This window comes from Oryx dammah, unplaced genomic scaffold (genome assembly GCF_014754425.2).
Source record: "Oryx dammah isolate SB20612 unplaced genomic scaffold, SCBI_Odam_1.1 HiC_scaffold_2, whole genome shotgun sequence".
In the NCBI taxonomy this organism is placed as follows: Eukaryota; Metazoa; Chordata; class Mammalia; order Artiodactyla; family Bovidae; genus Oryx; species Oryx dammah.
In genome coordinates, this window is record NW_024070186.1 from 153,514,675 (window position 1) to 153,538,800 (window position 24,126).

Below are 24,126 nucleotides of genomic sequence, written 5' to 3' on the forward strand. Positions count from 1 at the left end.
TCTGTGTAATGAATGGAAAAATACACACCAACCACTTTTGCTGCACACTGAACACATACATGATGGTTGTTTCAGAAAAAAGCACTCAAGTCTGAGGTCAGAGCTGAAATGCCATTTTTTTTAATAGAATACAATTTTTAGTTGGAAGAAATAGTGACAGGCACACTATGGTTATTCAGGTTTAGATTATCTGGCAAACATGTTTTCAACCATGCCTGTGTTTTCAAAGGACATGACCTATGGTGTATATTTCTAATAATAAAATTTACATTTTGAAGGAAAAGGGGGAATTTTGATAAACCTGTATTTGCTACTGTGATCTTGAAGCTTCCCAATACTTGAAGAATTTGCTGAAGAGATGAAATTACTTTGGTGTTGAAATTAACCAATATTATGTTTTGATATTATATAATGACGTATCAAAATCTGAAAGATCTACATAATTCTGAAAGATCTGAAAGATACACATAATTAATTTACTACTAATATGTTCCAAATGCCTAATGAATGACGTGTCAAAATCATACACGGGTAACAGACCAATGTTTTAGTATAACTGAGCACAAAAAGTTCATCACTATGGTTTCAGATTCCACACTGTAACTAACCATTAAAAATGACTATTTGCTGAGTATTATCAGAGAAGCAAAAAACTAAAAAGGTTATTAAAATATTTTGGTTTCCAACTGCATATTCATGTGATTTTCTTCATATATTTCAATCAAAACAACATATTGCAACAGACTAATGCAGAGGTAGATGTGAGAACCCAGCCATCTTAAACCAGACTAACTAGATTTGCAAACTATCAATTGATGCCATCATTCTTAGTAAATTTTTGTTCTGGAAAATAGTTACTTTTCAGAAAAAAAAATGTGTTACTTATGTTAACATGTAATGAGTTTATTATTGTTATTTTTAAATGAACTGAATGTTTAAAAATTTTTGTCTCTAATTTCTAATGTGATAACTTATCAAGAGATAAAACCACATAAATAAAAGTTTTTTAAGATTTTCAATATTTTTAAGTGTAGAAAGACCTGAAACCAAAAAGTTTGAGAACTATTATTTGAATTACAGTTTAAAAAGCATCTTCATATATATTATCTTTATCTATGCTTGTAATAAGGACTTAGTTACCTGCCCTCCATGTTCATCAACTAGAAAGTTTCCCTGGGTGTTACCTGGCTGGCTTACCTTGCATTCACAATGTTTCCAGCATTCAACTCTACCATTTCCTCAAAACCAATTGCAAATATATCCATTGGTTTACTTCTTTTATCTAAAATTAAGCATCCAAGAAAGGCTTTTAAAAGATGGCCTTAGTTAAATGGCAACTTCCCTACCCCAACAGAACTAAGATGAACATCAGATCTCATACAAGTCCATTTTTGTGTTTCAAGTTTAACCAAAAGCAAATTAAAGGCAAAAAACAATGAGGGGGACAAAATTACTTTCAATTTCTATTTAGGTGACCTAAGTTTGCTTTTCTTGAAGACTATTATTCTTGAAGATTCTTAAGTCCTTTCAGAAATCATTTTTGAAAGAACTCTTGCCAAAGTTTGAACCATGGACAGCAGAGAAACACGCCGCTTCTCAAAGGCTAAAAGGTGAATCCAAATGGATAATTAAAAAATTTTTTTAATTATTTTTAATTGGAGGGTAACTGCTTTACAACGTTGTACTGGTTTCTGCTGTACAACAATGCAAATCAACCCTAAGTATACATAAATCCCCTCCTTCTTTAGCCACCAAGAAATTTTTCAGAAAGAGCACAAACAATAAGGTGGGTGAGTAACCAACTCAAATTAGAAAAAACAGCTGAGAGGGAATTTTACACTTTAATTTGGAAATTCCTAGGTAGAAGCAATCTAGGAAAATGGGAAGTCAGGGCTTCAGACCAACCCCTCTCTTCTAGCCATTAGCTCTCCCATGGCTGACCAAAGGAGAACAGAGCTGCTTTAGATAAGCAAGCCCAGGGCAGTCTGGGTGGCCCAAGTGTTCAGAAATGGGACAAACAGCTCGAGAAAGAGCTTATAAATACTATGAACAAATACTGAGGAATAAAAATTTTTAAGTGTTTACTGACTGCTATTATGTGCAAGGCTTACATGTGAATCTTCTCTCTTACTACAGATACCTTATGAGACAGATTACATCTGCCTGTTATTTACAGACAGGAAACTGAGGCTCTGGAAAATCTAAGCAACTTGCCCAAGTTCACACACAAAGTGCAGTCTGGCACAACTCCAGAACCAAACTGCCAGATGTCCATCCCTAAACCCTGGCGCTGTCACTGCTAGCTGCATGATGGTGGGCAGGTCACTTCTCTTCCTGTGTCTCAGTTTCCTCATCTGGGAAACTGAAATACTAATAGTGACTATGTATCAGGTCTGTTGTAATGATTAAATGAATAGATGTCAAGTACTCATAACAGTAGTGTTAGCTGTTATTTTATTATTTTTATTACTATTAATACTACAGCTACAATTTCAAGTTCAGTTCAATGTAAATGAAAAGCGGCATTTTAGTAAAAGTTTAGGGGAATTCCCAGGGTTTAAGGTGTGACTGATTAAAGGCAACTAAAAAAGAAAAATCTGTATCTCACAGTATTTCCTATACATATCCCCTTCATAAATAACACTTGGTAAATGTGTACCACTTTAAAAAGGAATTCAAGTCAAAGCAAACAGTCCTCAAATTCATGATTCTAGTTAAAAATCTTAATACAAGCATCCTCAGCTTAATGCTTGGTACTGGCTATTAAGAGCTTGGTGGTAGAGCACCCAAACTCAGTGATGAGTTTTTACAAGGATGAATCAGTATTGTTCTGTATAAAGGGACAATAAATGTCAAAATGAGTTTTGTAAACCTACTCATGACCTACCCTATTTCTTATCTTAGCAAATGAAGGACTGTATTTGAAAAATGAAATACATTAGGTTTGAAAAATCCTCAATCACAAAATAAATTTGCTATGCATCGGTTTAAAGAATAAAAACAGGAGGAAAAAGAATCACATCTTAAAAAAATAAATACACACACCCACACACAAAAGAGTTATCTACTCATGTATGGATTACATTTTCTGAGAATCAAATAACAAAGAAAAAGATTTCTCACTTTACCATGGGTTCCTATGAAGTAGTAGAGAAAGGTCTATGAATACAAAAGACCTAAGATTTGAAGAGATTTGATCTCTAAGAAGAATGTTGGTCTTTAGATGTATATATGCTGCTGCTGCTGCTGCTAAGTCGCCTCAGTCGTGTCCGACTCTGTGCGACCCCAGAGACGGCAGCCCACCAGGCTCCCCCGTCCCTGGGATTCTCCAGGCAAAAACACTGGTGTGGGTTGCCATTGCCTTTTTCTCCAATGCATGAAAGTGAAAAGTCAAAGTCAAGTCGCTCAGTCGTGTCAGACTCTTAGCGACCCCATGGACTGCAGCCCACCAGGCTCCTCCATCCATGGGATTCTCCAGGCAAGAGTACTGGAGTGGGGTGCCATAGAAGTTTCTTTTATAAAGTAATGCATATTGTAAAGTGTCGCATTTGTTTTCTAGGTTAATACATCAGAGTCAGGGTTAATTAATCCATATTGTAAGATGCCAACCTTGAAACTCCTGGATGCCAGCTAACTTGGGGGCATCAAGAAGCCAGTCCGTAAGGGTCTGATTCTTAAAAGCTATGCTTCGAAACTGCTTCCCGCCATTCACGTTCCAGGTGCCCACACATACTCGAATTTTCTTGGGCTTTGAATACTTGTAGAAATTCTCACACATGCTCTTTAGTACTTTAGAAGATGCTGATAAAAACAAAATACAAGATTTTGGCTGCATGAAAACATTTACAAAAATTGATCTTCGTAACTGAGAGATGATGGCTAGAAAGTACAATTACCATCATCAGCACAAACAAGCATCAAATACATGCACAGGCACAAAAGAGATAAGCCTTGAACACAGAGCCCAACACAATGCAAGTAACCAACATACTTTTAAAATATCAACTACGTGAAGTACAACAGCCCAAGTTAAAAAAAAAAAACTATTATAAAATTAATGCAGCAACATAAAACATGCAAAACAGTTATGTTTCAGTGAAATAGTACATCATTTTATGATACACAAAATCAGAGATTGCAAATTTTAAGGAATATAGCAACTGACTTTCAGAAAACTTTCATTCAGAAGCTAGTAAAAATAAGTTATTTTCCCCCAAAGAAAGATGTTCAAGAATCATGACATATAGGACTCTAGCTACTGACAGGGAGCTTGATGAAAAACAGCTCCCTGACACAAACACAAATTACGGACAATAATGAGATGTTGGAGAATGAAGACCTTACTAAAAGCCTCCCAGCTCACAGGCGACGCCAAGTCTTCACCAATGTTCTACAAGACCCCAGACAGCCTGCCTTGCCTTTCTACCCTCAGCTGCCATCCCAGCCCTGTTCACTCAAGGCTCTGACCCTGGACCCCCTCTGCACTGGCTGCTTCCACTGCTCCAACACTCTTCCCTCACCGCCTGCAGGCATCAACTCTGCCGCGAGGCTTTTCCGTCTGACCAGCTTATTAAAATGCGCATTCTGTCTCTTACTGTCCATATCACCTCCCTGCTTCACTTTTCTCTATGGTGTTTATTACCATGTACAAACTATGCATTTTATTTATTTATTCTGTTAAATGTCACCCCTCACTGAAAATGGAAGTTCCACGAGGGCAGAAATGTTGGTCGATCTGATTTTTTGTGTGTGTGCGGGGGAACCAGAATGAATGGAGCTTCCCTGGTAGCTCACATGGTAAAAGAATCTGCCTGCAATGCAGGAGATCTAGATTTGATCCCTGGGTCAAGAAGATCCCCTGGAAAAGGGAATGGCTACCCACTTCAGTATGCAAATATATATCTAGAAGTGGATATGCTTGATAATATGATAGTTCTATGGCTCAGACAGTAAAGAATCTGCCTGCAATGCAGGAGACCTGCATGCAATCCCTAGGTCATGAAAATCCTCTGGAGTAGGAAATGGCAACACACTCTAGTATTCTTGCCTGGAGAATTCCACGGACAGAGGAGCCTGGCAGGCTACAGTCCATGGGGTCACAGAGTAGAACATGACTGAGTGACTAACACACACAGAATGAACATCCTTTCATCTTATTTATTTACTGGGGTGTGTGTGTGTATGTGCTCAGTCATGTCTGACTCTCTGCAACTATAGCCCACCAGGCTCCTCCGCCCACGGAATTTTCAAGGCAGAATACTGGAGCGCATTGCCACTTCCTCCTCCAGGGGATCTTCCCCACTTAGGGGTCAAACCCACATCCCTTGTGCCCCCTGCATTGGCAGGCGGATTCTTTACTGCTGCGCCACATGTGAAGCCCCGATGGTCGCTTTGTAATGCTGTGTCAGTTTCTGCCCTACAGCGAGGGGAATCGGCTACAAGTATCCATACATCCCCTCTTTTCCGGATGTCCTTCCCACGTGAGTCACCACAGATCACTAACTGAGTTCCCTGTGCTATGTAGCAGTCTGGGTCTATGTTATTTGCTCCAGGATCTCCAGACTAGAAGAGCGCCTGGTACACACTGAGTGTTCAGTAAATAATGGGTAAATGAATAAACATGAAATACATTTGAATCCTCAATCTCTCTTTCTCCACCTACTTTTTGGCTCCACCTAACTTTCTGCCTTCTAAACCACATTTCATTTAGATTAAGTCAAATCCTGGCACTTAAATAGAAACTTTCTAGGACTTCAATCTATTAATAATGATAGAGAATATGCCCTTAAAAGGGTGGTTAACTGCCAAGAGGAGACAGAAATCAAAATGATCTTCAGCTTCCACCAAATTATCTTATTTTATTATGATATTATTTTTGGAATGGATACCAAGGTACAGCAAGCAGGCTTGTGAAAGAATGAGTGAAAAAGGCAAATCACATTTTTGGATTAGAATGAAAATAGTCTGATTTGTGAATCCCACAAAAGAACTGCAGATTCAGGTGACAAGCACATCCTCATTGGTCCTAGGGGCACATGTATACATTTCTAACTCTGTTATTTCATTACTTGCACAGAGGTGTCTGGTGGGAATGAAAGCAGATTGTTTTTCTGGCCTGTTGATATGGTTACCTGAAAGTTGGCTGAACCTGGATCAAGAATCCTTCTCTATTACCACAGATCAACACTGGTCTTTCTAATCAAAGTCACTGCCATTGTTACTACTATGAAAACAGCTTCTACAATCCTTTCTACATGAAAACAAAAGCTCTATAATTATTTAACGGCTTAAAATATGCAGCAAGACATACAATGAATTGTGTGAAGAAAAACATGTCGCCAGGTTGAGTAAGCTACTAAAGTCAGTTTACAAATGGGAATAAAAAGTCTTAAAATTCCTATTCTTTTTTTAAAAAAACTGGTTGGCACCTTAATGTGCAGAAAGAAATGTGTCTCTGTTCAAACAGATGTCCATCCCTAAATATCGTATCATTTCAGCAAACGGATTTCATGATGTTAATTCAAAAATAAATACAAGTGCTCTCTACCTCCATCTTCTCAAAAAACTCACCTATAGTGTCTTAAAACACTCAGAAAAATAACTAAGTGAAACAAATCTTAAGTGATACCAAATCTTAAGTGAAGGGAAGAAAAGATGCCTTTTCAGCAAAGTTTCTGGCAAGAGTTCCTTTTGCCACAGATTCAAGTTTAAAGACAAGATCATAAACCTTGTCCAGAGAATGAAGGTATGAGATTTTTAAGAATCGGAATGACAAGAAAAATAAGACCTTTAGGTCTTACACACTTGGCTCTTCTAACTTTGCTAGCAATCTTAATGCTTTTTAAAAGGTTTCAGATCACATTTTAGTGCAGGTCTTCCAGTTTCAAAAAATATTTCACACACCCTATGAGAAAATGAGTCAATGTCTTTTTAAAAATGTTATGTGTGTGACAAGCACTACTGAGCAGTTGTAAATATCACAGGTAGTATTTTGACATTAATCTGTAAGAGTCACATCTAGGTTTTCTCCAGGACTTCCCTGGTGGCTCAGTGGTAAAGAATCCTCCTGACAACACAAGGAGATGCAGGTTCAATCCCTGAGCTGGGAAGTCCCCTGGAGGAGGAAATGGCAACACACTCCAATATTCCTGCCTGAGAAATTCCATGGACAGAAGAACGTGGTGGGCTATGGTCCAAGGGGTTGCAAAGAAGTCAGACATGATTTAGTGACTAAACAACAATAAAGGGTAAAACATAACACTAATAATGTTTGTTCACTGAAATGTAAAATTAAAACTAGACAACCCATATTTAATTGCAATTAAGCACTTGCTACAAGACAAAGAGCTTGGCATAGCTCCTTCTAAATGAAGTACTCTGTTTTCTCAAACTTAAAATTCCTTTTCTCAGATTAAAACAAAGCACCAATTTATCCTGTCAGAGGGCAAAATAAAGTTTCCATTTATTTGTGGCTCTATTTATATACAACATCCACTTTTAAAAAAAAAATTGAGAAAAAGTTGCATTTATTGACAGGTTCATTTTCTATACTGTACCTGACTGTAATGTCTGTTCAGAAACTACGGATGCATCAAGAAGAAAACAAAGAATCATTAGTAACACAGTAAGTTACAGTTGAAGTCTAGAGTGTTACGACAAAACCTCAGGCGGCTTCATTTTTTTCCTTTGATTTAGTTTGATGACTTTTTTCCTGATGACTGATGGACACCAAAGATAAAATAAATTACAATAACTGATGTAAACCCACTGTATATAAGAAAAATCCTATGGGGACATAGTGATGTACAGTTTCACAATCAGAAGGTTCTAGGCCTGCTTTCCAGGCCGGTCCTATATGTACGTCTGTTGAGTGTGCAGGTGCACATACTTTTGAGGGAGAATACGAACCAGAAAACCTAAGAGGCTGGAGGACACTGAAATATTGCAGATACTGCCCTAATGCACACCTTGGAGTATTCTTTTGGGACTCACCAGCTGACAGGTACAATCAGTTCAGTTATTAAAAAAACACATACATTCAAACAGAATGACCATGCCATGCAAGATAGTGCAAATTCCCATAGGCACGGGGTTCATGGCAAAAATATTTGGTTTTGGGCACAACATTCAGACACTTCAGCAATGATGTGCCAAGACAGGAACCTGCTATAAAAACAGTAGCAGAACGCTACACATGTTAAACAGTTAAGGAATGGACAAATACATCTAACATATGGTACTTTATCTTGAAAAAGACTTGAGGTTTGCTTATAGAAATGAGCAGGAAGAGGCCTGAGCAATTGTGAATGCTGGAAGGGTTCTCCGAAACTGGATATTAAGTTGTGACACCAGATATGGGAGGATCTGGCTCATCACACAGTTGGTGAACAGAGGGAGGGAAAGGTCTATGCACATGTATATGTGTGTTTTGTGTACTATCCACCTCAGTTACGCTGAATGCAGCTTTCTGCATTTCGCTAGCACTACTACTACCAGTGAAATATGCATGAACTGCTACAGAATTGGCGAAATACTCACAATTTTTCCTGACATAGCATCCCTGTTGGAATAAATCCCATTCTTAGAATAAGAGCTATAGCAGAACTGATTGTACTGTTTTTTAAGGGTACATTTTTTCACATAGTAAAATGTGCAAGAAACTAAAAAATTAATGATCAAGTCTGGGAATTATTCAGGTCCCTCACTTCTCTTTCCTTCAATAGCTTACTTTCAGTGGTTGCTGATTAATGCCTCCATATCAAAGCAGGCACAGGTGGAAAGAGGTGATAAGACGCAAATGAGTCAGTATCTACTGCTGGAAGAAAGCCTGAAGTTAAAAGCAGTAGCTATGATCAGATCCTGGTGTTTAGAGCTTTAGTAGATTTCAGTCCCCCAGCCTACTCACAGATCCCCGAGGAGCTGACTGTAATTAACTACCTTCAGCACCATGAAGAATTCTGAAAGAATCCATGATAACAAGTGACAACCCATGAGGAGGTTATTTGAGGAATAATTTCTCCTAGTTGAACAGGGAAAACTGAAAGGGTTCTTTTGGGGGATAACAGAAGTAAAAAAAAATGTTCAGAGTGCTGGAAAGCTAAAATAGAAAAAAAAAAATGAAATTAAGGGAGACTAATTTAATAAGTTATACAATGTATACTGAGTTTTCCCATGATCCTGCTTAATATGCTCACTGACATGAGCTCAAATTCTTTTGGTTTTAAAGAAACACAGTGAAAAATCAACAGCTATTCTGAAAGCCTGACATATATTTTATGTCAAATATTAAAACTAGGGATGACAGTGTCTAATAATAAGCAACATTTAAAAATTATTAATATGACTTAAAGCTTATTCAAACAGCAGCATTTAAAAAGTAAGACCAAGTCTGGGGTGGTGATTAGTAAAATAACCAGAATAGGTAGTGTTTTTTTCAATAAAGCAATGCTTTCTACATAATTAGGTTACTGAATACTGAAAGTACTAGTTGAATATTTTATGAAATCTTGCCTTAAATAAAGTTAGCAATATTTAAATCATTTCCCCCCTCAATCATAATCTATAAAAGAAAACATGCATGGGCTTCAGTTACAGCTTAATAATTCTGCTAATGCTATAAATATTTTAGGAGAATCAAACTTCCTTTGGAGAATGGAATTTTAGAAAATTACACTGATAGAAATTCCTTCAAAAGACTATTTTAATCAACTCAGACTACAAAGTATATATGTAAATAAGTTTACATTCACCTCTTGGACTTTTAGAAGGAATACAGACAACATAAAGTAAAATATAAAGTAAGTTCGCCTACCACGCAAACTTCCAGTAGTTAAAAGGGCTCGAGCTTTGTCAGCTAAGTCACTATTTAGAGTATTTCCCAGGAGCAAAACATCAATTGCTTCTTGCTTGGAGCTGTCAAAGAAGTTATTCTGAATTGTTCTACTAACTGAACGAGCACCATCTTTTAACTTTCCAGCCTGTTGGGGAAAAGAACATGGACTTTCATTCTACATTGTTTTCACTCAATAGGTATTCTGAAACTTTAGATAAGTTGTATATGACTTCACTGTAGTAAGAAGGACCTCATCGTTCCATTCTGAATATCAAACCATCACATTAAAATGGCACATTAAGATGTTACTGCTTTCTTTCCTCTTTTGGATAACAGCACTGCAGAGAGACAGAAGAGGCTCAGTGCCACAGCTGCATCCACTGATGACATCTAGAGCAGTTAACGTGTGTAACTGTTTACTGGAGAGGAAACAGACTGAGATGTGCTTATTCAAGACAAGGAGATCACTTCTCGCATTGTGACTGTCAGGCCTGGGGTGGACGGGGCAGGTGGGGAGAAGCAGAGGAGATAGAGGAGGACATGCTGCATTTGTGCACTCTCAGAAAAACTCCAAAGCACACAACAGCAGAGAATAAAACTGAGATTGCTCCCAAGTAACTGATATTAGTTAGAAACAAAACTAAGCATGAGAGTGAAGGTCTAAGCCTGTAACACAGAAACTACAGTTTTCTATTTTAGCCCATTTTGCCTATGTAAATATAAAAATATAAAATGTATGCCAATTCCTACAGTGAGAGAGCTGATTATAACTTCTAGTGAACGTTTATTTCACTCAGGTGTGTTAGTTACTGTAAAGATATTTTAATCTTACAGATTTTGATGACATTTAAAAAAAACAGTTAAAAAAAAACTTTAGTTTGCAATATGTAATTTTTATTCCTCAAAGAAATAACAAGGATTTGAGGCTTAAAAATGTTATTTCCTTCCATAAAACAAATGTAAATGACATTATTTTAAAAAAGAGACTCACCATTCACATTATCAGGCAATTAATCAAAAGGAACCCAGAGAAAGGAAAAGAAAGAGCAGTTCAGATGTTAGATTTCAGGTCAATTCAGACTAATATAATATATTTAATACATAAAATTTTATATCTAGTTTGTTAGAAAAGATCACTGAAAATATATGTAACCTCTGTACATAGACAGTCAACTGCAGAAACAAAGAGGCAGAACATAAACGAATATTTTAAGCAATAGTTGTAGAGAATCAGGTTTAAAAGCAAGAATTATGTTGTTTATTTAAAAAAAGAATACATGAAAGTTTAACATCAGGTTTTTCAAAATAGGGACCATTTAAGAAGTAAATATTTGTAAATGTCAATCCAAATTATTTCTGAGTTGAACAAAAGGAACTTTGCAGCTAAGGCCAGTACTTCTGAACAGAGGCGTGGCATTTTATGAGACACAGAAGAGGAAGAGGTGGAAAACGGAAGACTCTGAGATGATGGAATTCAGCTGCCATACTGAAGAGACTAAATAAGAAACTATACAAGTAGTAAATGTCTCTGTCTATTCCTGGGGTAATCTGAGAAACTGTAGGGTTGCAGTACATTAATAAATTCAGCTGAATCCAGAAGCCATAAAAGGTCAATATCTAAGGATATAATGAAAAATATTTCAAATATGTACCCAAAGTCCCTCAGGGACAAACACTAAAGCAGAAGCAGTCTGTAGATAATACCAACAAATAAAAAGTAATGATGACATATAGATGTATAATTACATCCACACCTCACACTTGCAAAGGCACATTTTTTGATAGCCTCCTTGTCAAGGTAAGATAAGAAAAAGAATAAAAACTTCAGCCCTAATAGCACTGGGTTCATAGGTGGTGTTGTATAAACTACCCATTGATTTATTTGTCCATCCAGCACCTGCCACACATCTATCCAACTGTATGCACTGTGCCAAGTACACAAAGGCAAATAAGGTAAGACTCTTTATTGGTAAGAGTATTATCTGGGGAGGGAGGAACTTTTCTTTTAATTATGGTTGTGCTGCTCAGCCTGTGGGATCTTAATTCCGCAACTAAGGATCGAATCCACGCCCCCTGCCCTAGAAGCATGGAATCTTAACCACTGGGCCACCAAAGACGGCCCTAATTTGAAAACAAACAAACAAACATATTTTGGGTAATTCCAGAGCAGTCTGGTCGTTAGGACTCTGCACTTTCACTGCAGGGGCCTGGGTTTGATCCCTGATCCAAGGAACTAAGATCCACATGCTGCCCTGTGTGACCAAAAAAAAAAAAAAAAGAAAAGGAAAGGCTTAAAAAAAAACATATTTTTAATAAAAATAAACAGTATAAAAATTAAAACACATATGTAAGTGAAAAATCATTAAAAAAATCAGAATACATATGTAAGCCTAGTAGATCACTAAACAACTAAATATGTCATACATATATAATATACCTCTCAAACCTAGGGAAATAACTATCCATTCAATCATTAGTATCCACTAGGGAAGGAGCTAATAAAGAGGACATAAAAACATGATTAAACAATTCTAAAACAGATACCTTAAAAAAAAACTACTAATTTAAAAGAGTTCATTTAAAGTTTTATTAAAGAAGAAAAAAGAGGATCTTTTATAATCTAGATCTACCTTAGCCTTTCCTTCAAGGGCTCCAGTTCCTGCATAAATCTTACTGATTGAATCACCATTCACAGACCACATTGATCGAAAAACTTCTTGAAAGCGAGTCACCAACTGAGGCTTTTCAGCTAAACCAAGAGCTTCCAACTGTTTAGTCAGCATCTAAAATAGCAGAAAAGAAACTTTTATAAGTATATAAATACATTTATTATGATGTGACCTTTTAAGAACTACCAGAATCAAACCAAAAATTTATAGTTACAGGATGCTGTGGGTCTGGATTCTGAAAATTCAAGTTTAATAGGCTTTGTTACTTCCCCCCATGCCAATTTCTAAAGTAACTATCACATCAATGAAACCTACAGGTAACTCAATCCTTGTAGTAACAAGAACTTTTTCTGGTTAAATGATTTTAAGCTTTTTAAAATGTCCCAAACCTTTAGGGGATTCCCTGCAGTCCAGTGGTTAGGACTCCCTGTTTTCACTGCCGAGGGCCTGAGTTTAATTCCTGGTTGGGGAACTAAGATCCCACAAGCTGTGGGGCCAAAAAAAGAAAAAAAAAAAGTTCCTATAAATCAGACTAGTTTATCTTGTTCACCTAAAAGAATAATTATGCAACAGCACCCACTGGACCAGAGAAATATATTTAGTTTATTTAAAAATATATATAAATAACCAAGTTTCTTTAATTTTTGCATTTGGTTCTATATGTTTGGGTAATTAAGGTCAGGAGATTATGAGAAAAGCAGAGCTGCTCTTGAAGTGATATAAAAATTTTTAAATAAGTCATATTTTTGAATAAAGTCACGACAGCTCTGAATGTACTGAATACGTATCAGTAAAGTATATAAGGGAGAACTAGGGGGAACACAGTATTCAAAGAATGCAAGGATCTTGGGGCTACCACAGTTCCTTCATCACAGTATATGTGTTTAGAAGTCTTTGTCTGAGTGACTCTTAGCCTTAAAGTCTGGCAAAATCAAAGTAATGTATAATCTTTACCCAGTCTATTTCTCTTATTTGGAATCCAGTCATAGGCTATGCCCCTGTAGTTTTACTTAACTCCTTCCCACTTGTGTTTCCTTTTATCTTATCTATAAGATAAAGATATTATGGAGATTATCCATAATTACACAGGGATCAAAAACTAAAATAATATTAAAAACTCTCTACTGGGTCTAATCCAATTGCCTAGACTTACACCAAGGCTGTTCTTTTGCTGGCATGTAGAATAAAGCAAACAAGCCTCCAGGTTCTCCTTTATCATCTCCTCTTTCTTCAAAGAACTGGGCAAAACTGGTCTTCACTACAAGCAGTTTGCTTTTACTTACACTTGCAGTATATTTTGTAACCAGTCAAGCTACTAGGGGAGTAAGTACTCTCACACCTAATATTAATAACAAACAGTGGGTAGTCCAGTAAGACAGATTCTGAAAACTAACACTTGTTCTGCGTTCAGTGAAGATGTTCAAGTGTTTCACAAGCTTACTCTAACTAAATGTCTTTAGCCACTTAAGAAGAGAACTCAACACAAACCCAAGACATCTCATAAAACTCAATCCCAATAATCAAATGCCTGTTTTCACTTTTCTTCTCTCTGTCATATTTTCTAAATTATAATGATAATCCTCAACAACAGATTTCAAAAAAGGCAAAGCAGTAAAATCTAGTTACATCAAAAATACATTTTTCTAGTAGGAAATTCTATACATGGTACTCTCCTTTTGAGACTGAATGAATCTCAGCTGCAGAGTGACTAATTAACCAACATTCTAGCCAAATTTAAGATCATTTGCTAGAGGAAATAAGGACTTTTTACTTTCTATTCCTGTTTTGACAGTATTGGAGAACTATGCTAAGTTCCTACGGAACTAAATGAAGACACACCATAGTCTTATGACCCTGACAGTTGCTTAAGAGGCAAGACTGAGAAATCTAAGCATTGCTACACAGTTTGTCACACAGTTGAGATTATGCCTAAATTAGACTGAGTTTGATAGGTAAGTACTAAAGAAAAAATTTTAAACAGAGTGTGTTAGAGAAGTTGGCTCTCATTCACTTTTATTCTAACAATGACATTTTTCAACTGATCCTGGTTTTGGTAGCAATTTTTTTAAAAATGCTATGTAAACTGTACTGGTTTAGATTGTTAAAAATAAAATCCTATAGGGTTCTACATGTGAAAATAGATCCTCCTTAATTCCAAAAGGACTTTTAAAAAGACAATACAAGGGTTTCCCTGGTGGCTCAATGCTAGAGAATCCACCTGCCTACACAGGAAGCACGGGTTCAATCCCTGGTCTGGGGAGCAACTAAGCTGGTGGGCCGCAACTACTGAGCCTGCGCTCTAGAGCCCAGGAGCCGCGACTGCTGATGCCGGAGCACGCTGGAACCCGTGTTCCACAACAAGAGGCCACTGCAATGAGAAGTCCAGCACTGCAACACGAGAGTGGCCCCTGCTTGCCACAACTAGAAAAAAAAGCCCATGCAGCAATGAAAACACAGCACAGCCAAAAATAGATAAATAAAATTTTTTTTAAATGACAATGCTGAGAATAAAATATATATATATATTATATATATATTTTGCTTATCCAAAAGACAGGCAGGCGAGACAATTACTAAAACAGTATAAATAGCAGGCCTTTTTTTTTCAGGCAAAGTTAACGAACAATAAAAGGAAACAGAAGCTATCTAAAGAAAGTATTTAGAACAGATAAAGGAAACATTTAAATGAAAAAGGACATTACCTAAAAAAAAAACTAGAAGAGAAGTAAAACTTTATTTGTGAAAATGAAGCATAACTTCATTTTGTGAAAAATAATTAATGACAAACATAAATATCACAAAAGCACTGAAAAAAGAATTTGATGTTAAGTTACATACACACATATATATATTTTTTACCTCTAAACCAAGGAATGCCTGCACACTATTTGTTCTGTCAAGACAATCCAAGCAGTTTGTTCGAACTGTACCACTCTGGCACCTGAAACAAATTCAGTGAAACTAAATGGGCAGTTTAAAACAAAAATAACAAAAGCTAAAACAAACTGAGAACAATTAAGCTGATTAAAATGTAGCATCCACTTTCTCCCCACTTCAATTCTCTAGTATAATTCTCAAACACACAAAAAAGATGAAAGAATTTTACAGTGATCATCCATATACCCACCATCCAGATTCTACAAGGGTTAACATTTTGCCATCCACTCTCTATTACACCTATCTCTCCAGTCAACTTATTTTTAACAAGGCCAGTAGTCAGGAGCTAAACACACCTTCGGATTTATAACCACGCAGTTCTATAGCAGAACAGACAATAACCAATGTCTTTTATTTGCATTAAATAATCTTTACTGAGGCCAAGAAATATTATGACATTAATTTTACAAGAGAAATGGAACAGCCTCCGAGAGAGCAGCATGAGATTTGGAGCTAGATGAATTCGAGCTCTAACACTTTCTACTTAACGTGATGTGGGGAAGATGAAGCTCTCAGCCCCCACTTCCTCCAGTGCGAATGGATAACAATAGAACCCATCCCTACAGCTGTTATTAATTATTGTAAAGACTAAGTGCACTACCTGACCCACACAAAGCACATGCCCAGTAATGTAAGCTACCATTAGAAAGGAAGAACAAGTTAAAATCAAGTATAATAAAGAAATTAAATAACTACAGAAAAGTTCCAATTTAAAGAAAGAAAAAACAGAGACGTCAAACCTTTGAACTTCACTTCCATCAAAATGAAAAATTCCATAATCCAGAAACTTCTGGACTTGAGGTTTAAGAACACTATGTAATTTTTCTGCCTTTCCTCCTTTAACCATTTGATGATAGTCAAAATTCACCATCTGGATATCAGCAGCATGTTCAGAAGCTTTCAGATGACTCTGAAAATGAAAAGAAAATATTCATTTAATTCTTCTTAGGTTTTTTTGGGCTGCAAATCGCAGATCCGGCAGGCAGGATCCCCTATCTTCAATCAGGGATCAAACCCATGCCCCTTGCAGTGAAACTGCAGATTCTTAACCACTCACTGGACCGCCAAGGACAGTGAAAGTGTTAGTCACTCAGTCGTTGTCTGACTCTTTGCGGCCTCACGGACTGTAGCCGCCTGGCTCCCCTGTCTATGGAATTCTCCAGGCAAGAATACTGAAGTAGGTAGCCATTCCCTTCTCCAGGGGAACTTTCCGACCCAGGGATTGAACCAGGTCTCCTGCACTGCAGGTGAACTCTTTACCGTCTGAGCCACCATGAAAATATTCATTTAAATGTTAACCAAATATGACTGTATCAACACAATGTTGCAAATGAAACTTTTATTTTAAATGAAAATCTAAGCAGGTCCTTGAAATCTTACTAATTTCACAAAGCTTTCTTTCACTGCCACTGGCAGTAAAATGAAAAATTACTTGCTAATATCTTACAGCATCCTTTTCCTAAAACCTCCTATACTATTCTAGAGAGATTAGTTAGGTCTTACATAATTATTATCAGGGAACTTAACATTCACATTTGGTTTAGAAAATGAAAAATTATTTCCAACAATCAGCATTTCATTTTTTACCATAAAAATATAATGACTGTTTATATCTATTACAGAATCTCAAAACAAAGTAATTGATTTCTAAGGAAAAGCTCATCAAAATTTGAAGAATTCATTTTTATACCTTCATTCATTATATACAAATGTTTTAAAAGCTTACAATAAAAAGTCACTCTCTGAAGTATAACTTGTTTATTAATGATATTCAAACAAAACAGCCAAATAATTAATCCTGGACTTCATTAACTTTCTTCATTAACATGAGAAAATGTTTTCTAGACATTTTGTTTAAGGTTATGATCTTATGTAACACTATAATTTATATCAATTCATTATTGATCCAATAAATATTTATGAAAATATGTTTTCTTTAGAAGTTAGACATTTCTTTAGGTTCTTACTTATGTGAAATTCTCAAATTTTCTTTCATTGGTACAAGAAGTCCTGTGTGTATACAAATGCTTTATTCACAATTTCATAGATTTAAAACAGTGACTATGGTTTGTAGGAACTAGGCAAAACAATGAACAGATGAAGGGGGAAACTGCCTGGTATGTTTCTGCCAGTGACTGATGAACACTTTTTAGGAGGAGGGTATTCTTCTTCTCCACTACATAAATAAGCAGATTAGAAAACAGGGTCAATGCCTTGAAAGCTTTCTATAATCCCAATTTCAGCAAGATTACCCTAAATTGTTGCCTAACTTCCTTCAAAGAACTAATGGTTCCAACAAGTATTCAATCTTCTTCCAGGAAGAACTTATTCTTGGAAGAATTTGATTATTTTTTAATTACCATTCTAGGTGTCCATGAGCCAGAACAGAAGGAAAAAATGATCACTTACCTGGAAAGCCTTACTTAGCATATGTTCACCTTCCTTAGATCCAAGCAGATTTACTATTATTTGTTTACCATACAAATTCTTAAGTGTCCTAAAATGCCTGTTAAAGGTAAAAAGGAAGTAAGTATATGTCAACTGATAAGTCAAAAACTTTTTTCAATAAACAGGAACCCACTTTAAACCAGGACCTACATGGCAGTATTTTAAACTCATAGGATTGGCAAAATTATATACATACCCATTTCACGTGGAATCAAAACTCTGAATTTGTGAAAAGTCAGTTAATGCAATTTTCTCTCTGACTTATCAACTTATCATCTATTTGCCATCACTCCATGGCAAATAGATGGGAAAACAATGGAAACAGTGACAGACTTTATTTTGGGGGGCTCCAAAATCACTGCAGAGGTGACTACAGCCATGAAATCAAAAGATGCTTACCCCTTGGAAGAAAAGTTAGTGACCAACCTAGACAGTATATTAAAAAGCAGAGACATTACTTTGCCAACAAAGGTCCATCCAGTCAAAGCTTTGGTTTTTCCATTAGTCTCTTGAGAGTCCCTTGGACTGCAAGGAGATCCAACCAGTCTTTCCTAAAGGACATCAGTCCTGAATATTCATTGGAAGGACTGATGTTGAAGCTGAAACTCCTAATACTTTGAAGGCCACTTGACGCAAAGAACTGACTCATTGGAAAAGACCCCTGATTCGGGGAATGACTGAAGGTGGGAGGAGAAGGGGACAACAGAGGATGAGATGGTTGGATGGCATCACCGACTCGATGGACATGAATTTGAATAATCTCCGGGAGTTAGTGATGGACAGGGAGGCCTGGCGTGCTGCAGTCCATGCAGTTCCAAAGAGTCGGACATGACTGAGCAACTGAACTGCACGGAGCTGATGCTAGGGCTTTCAGAGTCATCTGGCCCCCTCTCCACCCTGAGGCTAATGCTGGAAACCAGAGCCATGCAGCTAGGTTGGCAAGGCAGTGAGGGCAGAGGGCACTGAGCTGCACCTCACATGTGAGGACACTGCCTACTCCGTGTGGATTCAGAGCTCCTGAACAGCTCCAGCCTTAAGATAAACAGGCCCCACACAGGATCCTTTAGTCTCTCCAGCTTCTAATCCGTCTAGAGGCTAGAGAGCAATGTCATCCACAGGAAATACAACGTAAGTCACATATATATTTTAAAATTTTCCAGAAGGCAAATTAAAAAGGTAAAAACCATAAGGTCAAATTAATTTACATATATTTTATTTAATCCAATACAACTAAAATATCATTTGTACATGTAATTGATATATAAAACAAATATTGGCATTTTGCATTTTTTTTGCACTAGGTCTGAAATCCAGTACCTATTATATACCTACAACATATCTCAATCTGGACTAGTCAATTTCAAATGCCCAAGAGCTAGCTTCACGTGGCTAACAGCCACCATATTGGATAACACAACCATCAGAGGTAGTTTCTAGGCCAAGACATCAAGACCCACACACTTACTGCCACCACTCCTAGAATTCATAAGAGTATCACTGTCTTCCACTTAAATCAGAGTCAAGAAGAAATTTTATTTAAGAGCCCAAAAGCTGAAATGAAGCAGTAAATACAACTAATCTCACTGCTTAGCAACATCAAAACTCACAGCAATATATAAAAGTTATCAGTCTTACCTGTCAAAAGCGGGTGCATTGGCTTCAAATCCCCTTGACATACGAACACGATGGGATCCCACCTAAGACAAGAAAAATATCCTTAATCGTACCAAAAGCCAACATGCAGACAAAAGAAATAGCACTGTTTACTCTCTGTAATAATTCATTTGCTAAGCACACAGTAGTAAGCTGAGTAATTGTCATTTGTGATATTCTCTTAAAAAAATAAATTCTAGGGGTTTCTCCTTTTTATCTCTTAAAACACAACTTCATTAAAAAAAAAAACTAGAAGTCAGAGCATTATGCAACACTGGTAAACTAACAGGAATTTTTACTTATCTAAGATAATTTTAAGAGTGCTTTCATATACATTATCTTAAGTTCTAAATATGTGCCCTTTGTAAGTCAACAGATATTGTCATTCGTGCAACAAAAGAACAAACCCAGCCAAGTGAAGAAACGTGTCCTCTTATAGCAACATCATTCATTCCAAGAAAAAGATTCCCATGACAATAAAGGCCTCCTGACCAAAACATCTACTCTCTCAGATTGCCTACAAGTGCAATGTCTACATATTTTTTTCTCTGTTATGCTGAATACGCTATTCACTCTACTCTCACCCAAAGATCCCACAGATTAAAAATAACCATTCCTGGAAAAAGACTTTCCAAGTCAATCTCTCAGGCACACAACTAAAACAACAGCATATTTTGAAATTTGGGTTATAAGAATTAAACAAGATGGAAAATAACTACCTACTGTATGTTGCTACAGTTTTTCTTTTCTCATATAGGAAACGTGGGAGAGAGATGAGGCAGAATCAAGAGATATAAAAGATGCCAAGAAGAAATACAACAGTGAGACCAGATTATTTCCCTGAGTTACACTTGTAAATATTTCCCTGAGACTGTGGGCCCAAGGTTCCCTGGAATTGATCCTGGCTCATCTGTGAATAACGTGACGTTAAAGGTGGCGTGGAGGAGAAGTGCCAAATCAGTCATGCAGTTGATGACCAGTTGAAAACCAGAAAATAAGCTCTAAATGCTCATCCATGTCCCAAACTGAATTAACAGTATTATCATTCATTCAGCATTCGCTCTCCTGCCGAGATGACTGAATGACTGTCCTGAAGAATCAGTGGACTCTCTTTAGAGCTTTTCCTTCTTAGGAAGAAACTGATTAGCCAAATGTCACATCTTTATTTCATTTTATTTCTAGTACACAACAGACTGTATAAAATCTTAAGCTTTGAAAGATGTGTGCTCCAAGACACATTTGTGCGTTTTAGGAGGCAGAAACGTCAGACGAAGTTCATACTTTTTCTTTGGAGTCATCTCAGGTAGTTGCCCTCTAACTCTCTAAAAGTCCAAGACTTTGCGTTTTGTTTATTCATTAACATTCATCTTGCACTAGTACTCTTAACTGTCAAGAAGGTGAAAAAAAATACAAGCTTTCTCATATTTTTGTTTGGTAATGGCTGTAGTTGTTCCCTATTACCCGCTCCCCAACACATATGTGAAACTACCTACAATTCATAACTCTTACAGCAATATGTTGGTTAGAAGAGACTAAGTTTTGCTACTTAATGTTAAAGAAAAACTTCTGTAAGAGTTAGGTAAATGTAATAAAATTTTCCATTTACCCAATTTTTTTTTAAAGTTGCATCAAAGATATTTTTAGAAACCATTTCATGGGTGGTGAAAGTGAAAGTGTTAGTCACTCAGTCATATCCAACTCTTTGCGACCCCAAGGATGGCAGCCCACCAGGCTCCTCTGCCCATGGAATTCTCCAGGCAAGAATACTAGAGTGGTACGGGACATTATCTTCTAGCAATATTACCGCTTTGTGTTCACGTATTTCTGGAACTTGAATTCAACCAAAAGTTCAGTGTGCCATACCATGCTGGGCATAAATCTCAGGAAGCTTACCATCTTTTAAGACTAATATAAGCAATTAATATCAATAAAATAGTATCAGAGGAACACTATGAATTATACATGCTAAATAACTTTAAAGAAAGGAAATCATAAATAAAATTAATGAGTTGCCAGTAATTAAAATGTCACTCTTATCTGTTTAGCATCTTATGACAACTCTTATTACGCCTCAAGCTAATTGATACTGATATTTGCCTTATCCATAAAAGGACTGTCTCCCCAAACAGACTGCAAGCTCTCTCTGAGGCATCACTATAGAAACTGAATTTCTCATAGGATACAAGATTATCCACCTGAATGTGTACAGAATGATACACAGGAGATGAACTCAAGAATTTCATGAAGAGATCAGTGTGGAGGAGTGACTAGAATCCACTCCATGAAATCTGAGTTGGCTACTGAGGAACATCAAACCTTCATTCTGAGAGCAGAGGATTCCTATTAGAAAATAGCCAGGCATGAAGTCTGATAGGCAGAGGAAGCAAGAACATGAAGAAATGGGTACCTAGATCTGATAAGCGTAACACAGCAAAAGTGGAAAGGGTCTTCCCTGGTGGTTCAGATGGTGAAGAATCTGCCTGCAATGCAGGAGACCTGAGTTCGATCCCTGGGTCAGGAAGATCCCCTGGAGAAGGGCATGGCAACCCACTCCAGTATTCTTGACTGGGGAATCCCATGGACAGCAGAGCCTGGCGGGCTACAGTCCATGTGGTCACAGAGTCAGATGACATCTGAACAACCAACACTTTCCCTTCACTTTTCATTAAGAACTGCCAGAAAGATGAGAGGAAACCAGTTAGAAATCTATAAGAATCTTTCAGGCAAGAAAAAACTATGAAGACCTTAACCAAGATGACGAAAGTGGGAATGAAAATTCCAAGACCTCAGACAGCACTGGGATTAAGCATCACAGGGCTGCCTTGGTTGGCTCAGGTTGGCCGCTGCAGCAGGCAGTCTGGATACGCTGCAAAAGCAGCTGACTCACTGCCACCTTGGCAGGATCCACTGCCACCAAGCTCTCTAATCTGAGTGGCGGGTACCTGGTTGAAATGCAGATTGCTTGGCCCTACTCCAACAAATTCTACTTCAGTTGATGGGAAGTTGAGGCCAAGAATCTGCATTTTAAAACCACTCTCAAAGATTCCTTTAAAATATCTCAGGAACCTGAGAAGAATGCATCACGGAGGAAAAGAGGCAGAACAAGGGGCAACCGCCAAGGAGGGCTCTCTGTCTGTGGCCACTGACGCGAAGCAGCTCACTAAGTGACTGACTTGAAGGAGGAGCCCTGAAAATAAGCTCCAGCCCTAAGAACACTCAGGGCACCCAATAACTGCTCCAAGTCAAAAATGAACTTAGGGCCTTGGGATTTTATTTTAAAAAGTCAGTCTCTATTATTTTCATTCCTCTGTTCACTGCTCTTTTAGAGTGGTGGGGAAAATGATAAAAGATACTCATGAAACTAACCCATCTCTGATCAAAGAAAGGTTGGCTTTAAAAACTACTAAGCTAAATACCTGGGAACCACTGACCCAACCCTCAACCGAACCCAAGATGACAGGCCAGCTCAGTGATGATTTGGCAGAACTGTTGGACTGTCTTGAGGTCTCAACAATTACTATCTCTATCAAGAAAGGCACAATTTTCAAATCTACAGTTGTCGGCCCATAATCAAATGACATTATCCAGCCAGATTATCTGTGTGGTCAGGCCACAGAACAAAGAAGGAAGTCGAAAGGAAGTCCCATCCAAGGAGGATCCCTCCATGTAACTACTCAGGACCCAACATTACTGAATAACCAAACACTGTAATTCTGAACTTCTTAGGAAAATAACACAGAAAGCAGTAAAACAGAGGGTCTATAAATAGACTAGCAGAATCTCTTATACTAGCCTATCTCCAAACCAAAAGCATTTACCTCCCATCAAAGCAGGGATTTAGAGATTTCTTAGAGCAAATATTCCAAACACCCTTCTCTGGTCACAAAAACAGAAATGGGGTAGGGTTGGTATTCTTTCCTAAGGGAGACCCAGGAAGAAATGCATCTATTTAAGTTATGCCAAAATGCCAAAAATGAAACCCACATGACTCAAACTGGTGTTGACAAGAACTCAAGAATTTTAGCAAAGCAGCACCAGTGTTAATCCTTGTTAATTCTTAGTCTGTCTTGAATAAACTCCCTTATTGAAAAGATTCAAGTGGTGTGCAATTTCTCCATAATAACCATCCTAGAATGTACGAGAGACCCAGCTGTGAACTAAATGAAAGTAAATGAAGGAAAAATTTTCTTTTTCCTGTACATTTTTTTCAATAGTATAGACTGAGGCACAGAATTTACTAGGCAATATATATCAGAAGCCCAAAATGAATGTAACTTATACTTTAGGGACTAAACATGTCTGAATAAAAATAAAATGCAAAATCACACTAGTATGGGCAATCCAATATTATGAACTAATATGAAAAAAACATCTTACATTTTAAAGATTAGACATTTACTAAACAAAAGGAAAGTTTGGGGGTAAAAAGATAAGAAAGCAAAACAGAGAACAATGTTCAAGATGACAAGTTCCAAGTCATTACAAACTGCAAAGTAAAATTTCATCAGCAGATATGTTCCTCTTTTTTTTTTTTTGGCCATACTGCATGGCTTGCAGAATCTTAGTTCCCCTTAGTTCCCCTAACCT

At 37.2% G+C, this 24,126-nt stretch overlaps 1 protein-coding gene across 12 annotated transcripts in view; it reads right to left on the reverse strand.

Moving 5' to 3' along the window:
- Nucleotides 1–24,126, reverse strand: part of SYNJ1 (synaptojanin 1) — a 94,268-nt gene that overhangs the window by 35,383 nt on the left and 34,759 nt on the right. For 5 of the 12 annotated variants that reach the window (XM_040228132.1, XM_040228125.1, XM_040228106.1 and 2 more), the window contains exons 7-15: nt 19,522–19,583; nt 17,848–17,944; nt 16,179–16,348; nt 15,361–15,442; nt 12,463–12,615; nt 9,812–9,977; nt 7,557–7,580; nt 3,610–3,801; nt 1,198–1,282 (exon numbers count right to left, since the gene is read on the reverse strand). In XM_040228132.1, coding sequence (XP_040084066.1) covers nt 1,198–1,282; nt 3,610–3,801; nt 7,557–7,580; nt 9,812–9,977; nt 12,463–12,615; nt 15,361–15,442; nt 16,179–16,348; nt 17,848–17,944; nt 19,522–19,583 — 1,031 coding nt within the window. The remainder of the gene's footprint in view (nt 1–1,197; nt 1,283–3,609; nt 3,802–7,556; nt 7,581–9,811; nt 9,978–12,462; nt 12,616–15,360; nt 15,443–16,178; nt 16,349–17,847; nt 17,945–19,521; nt 19,584–24,126) is intronic. The other 7 variants (XM_040228072.1, XM_040228149.1, XM_040228139.1 and 4 more) reach the window with 2 other exon arrangements.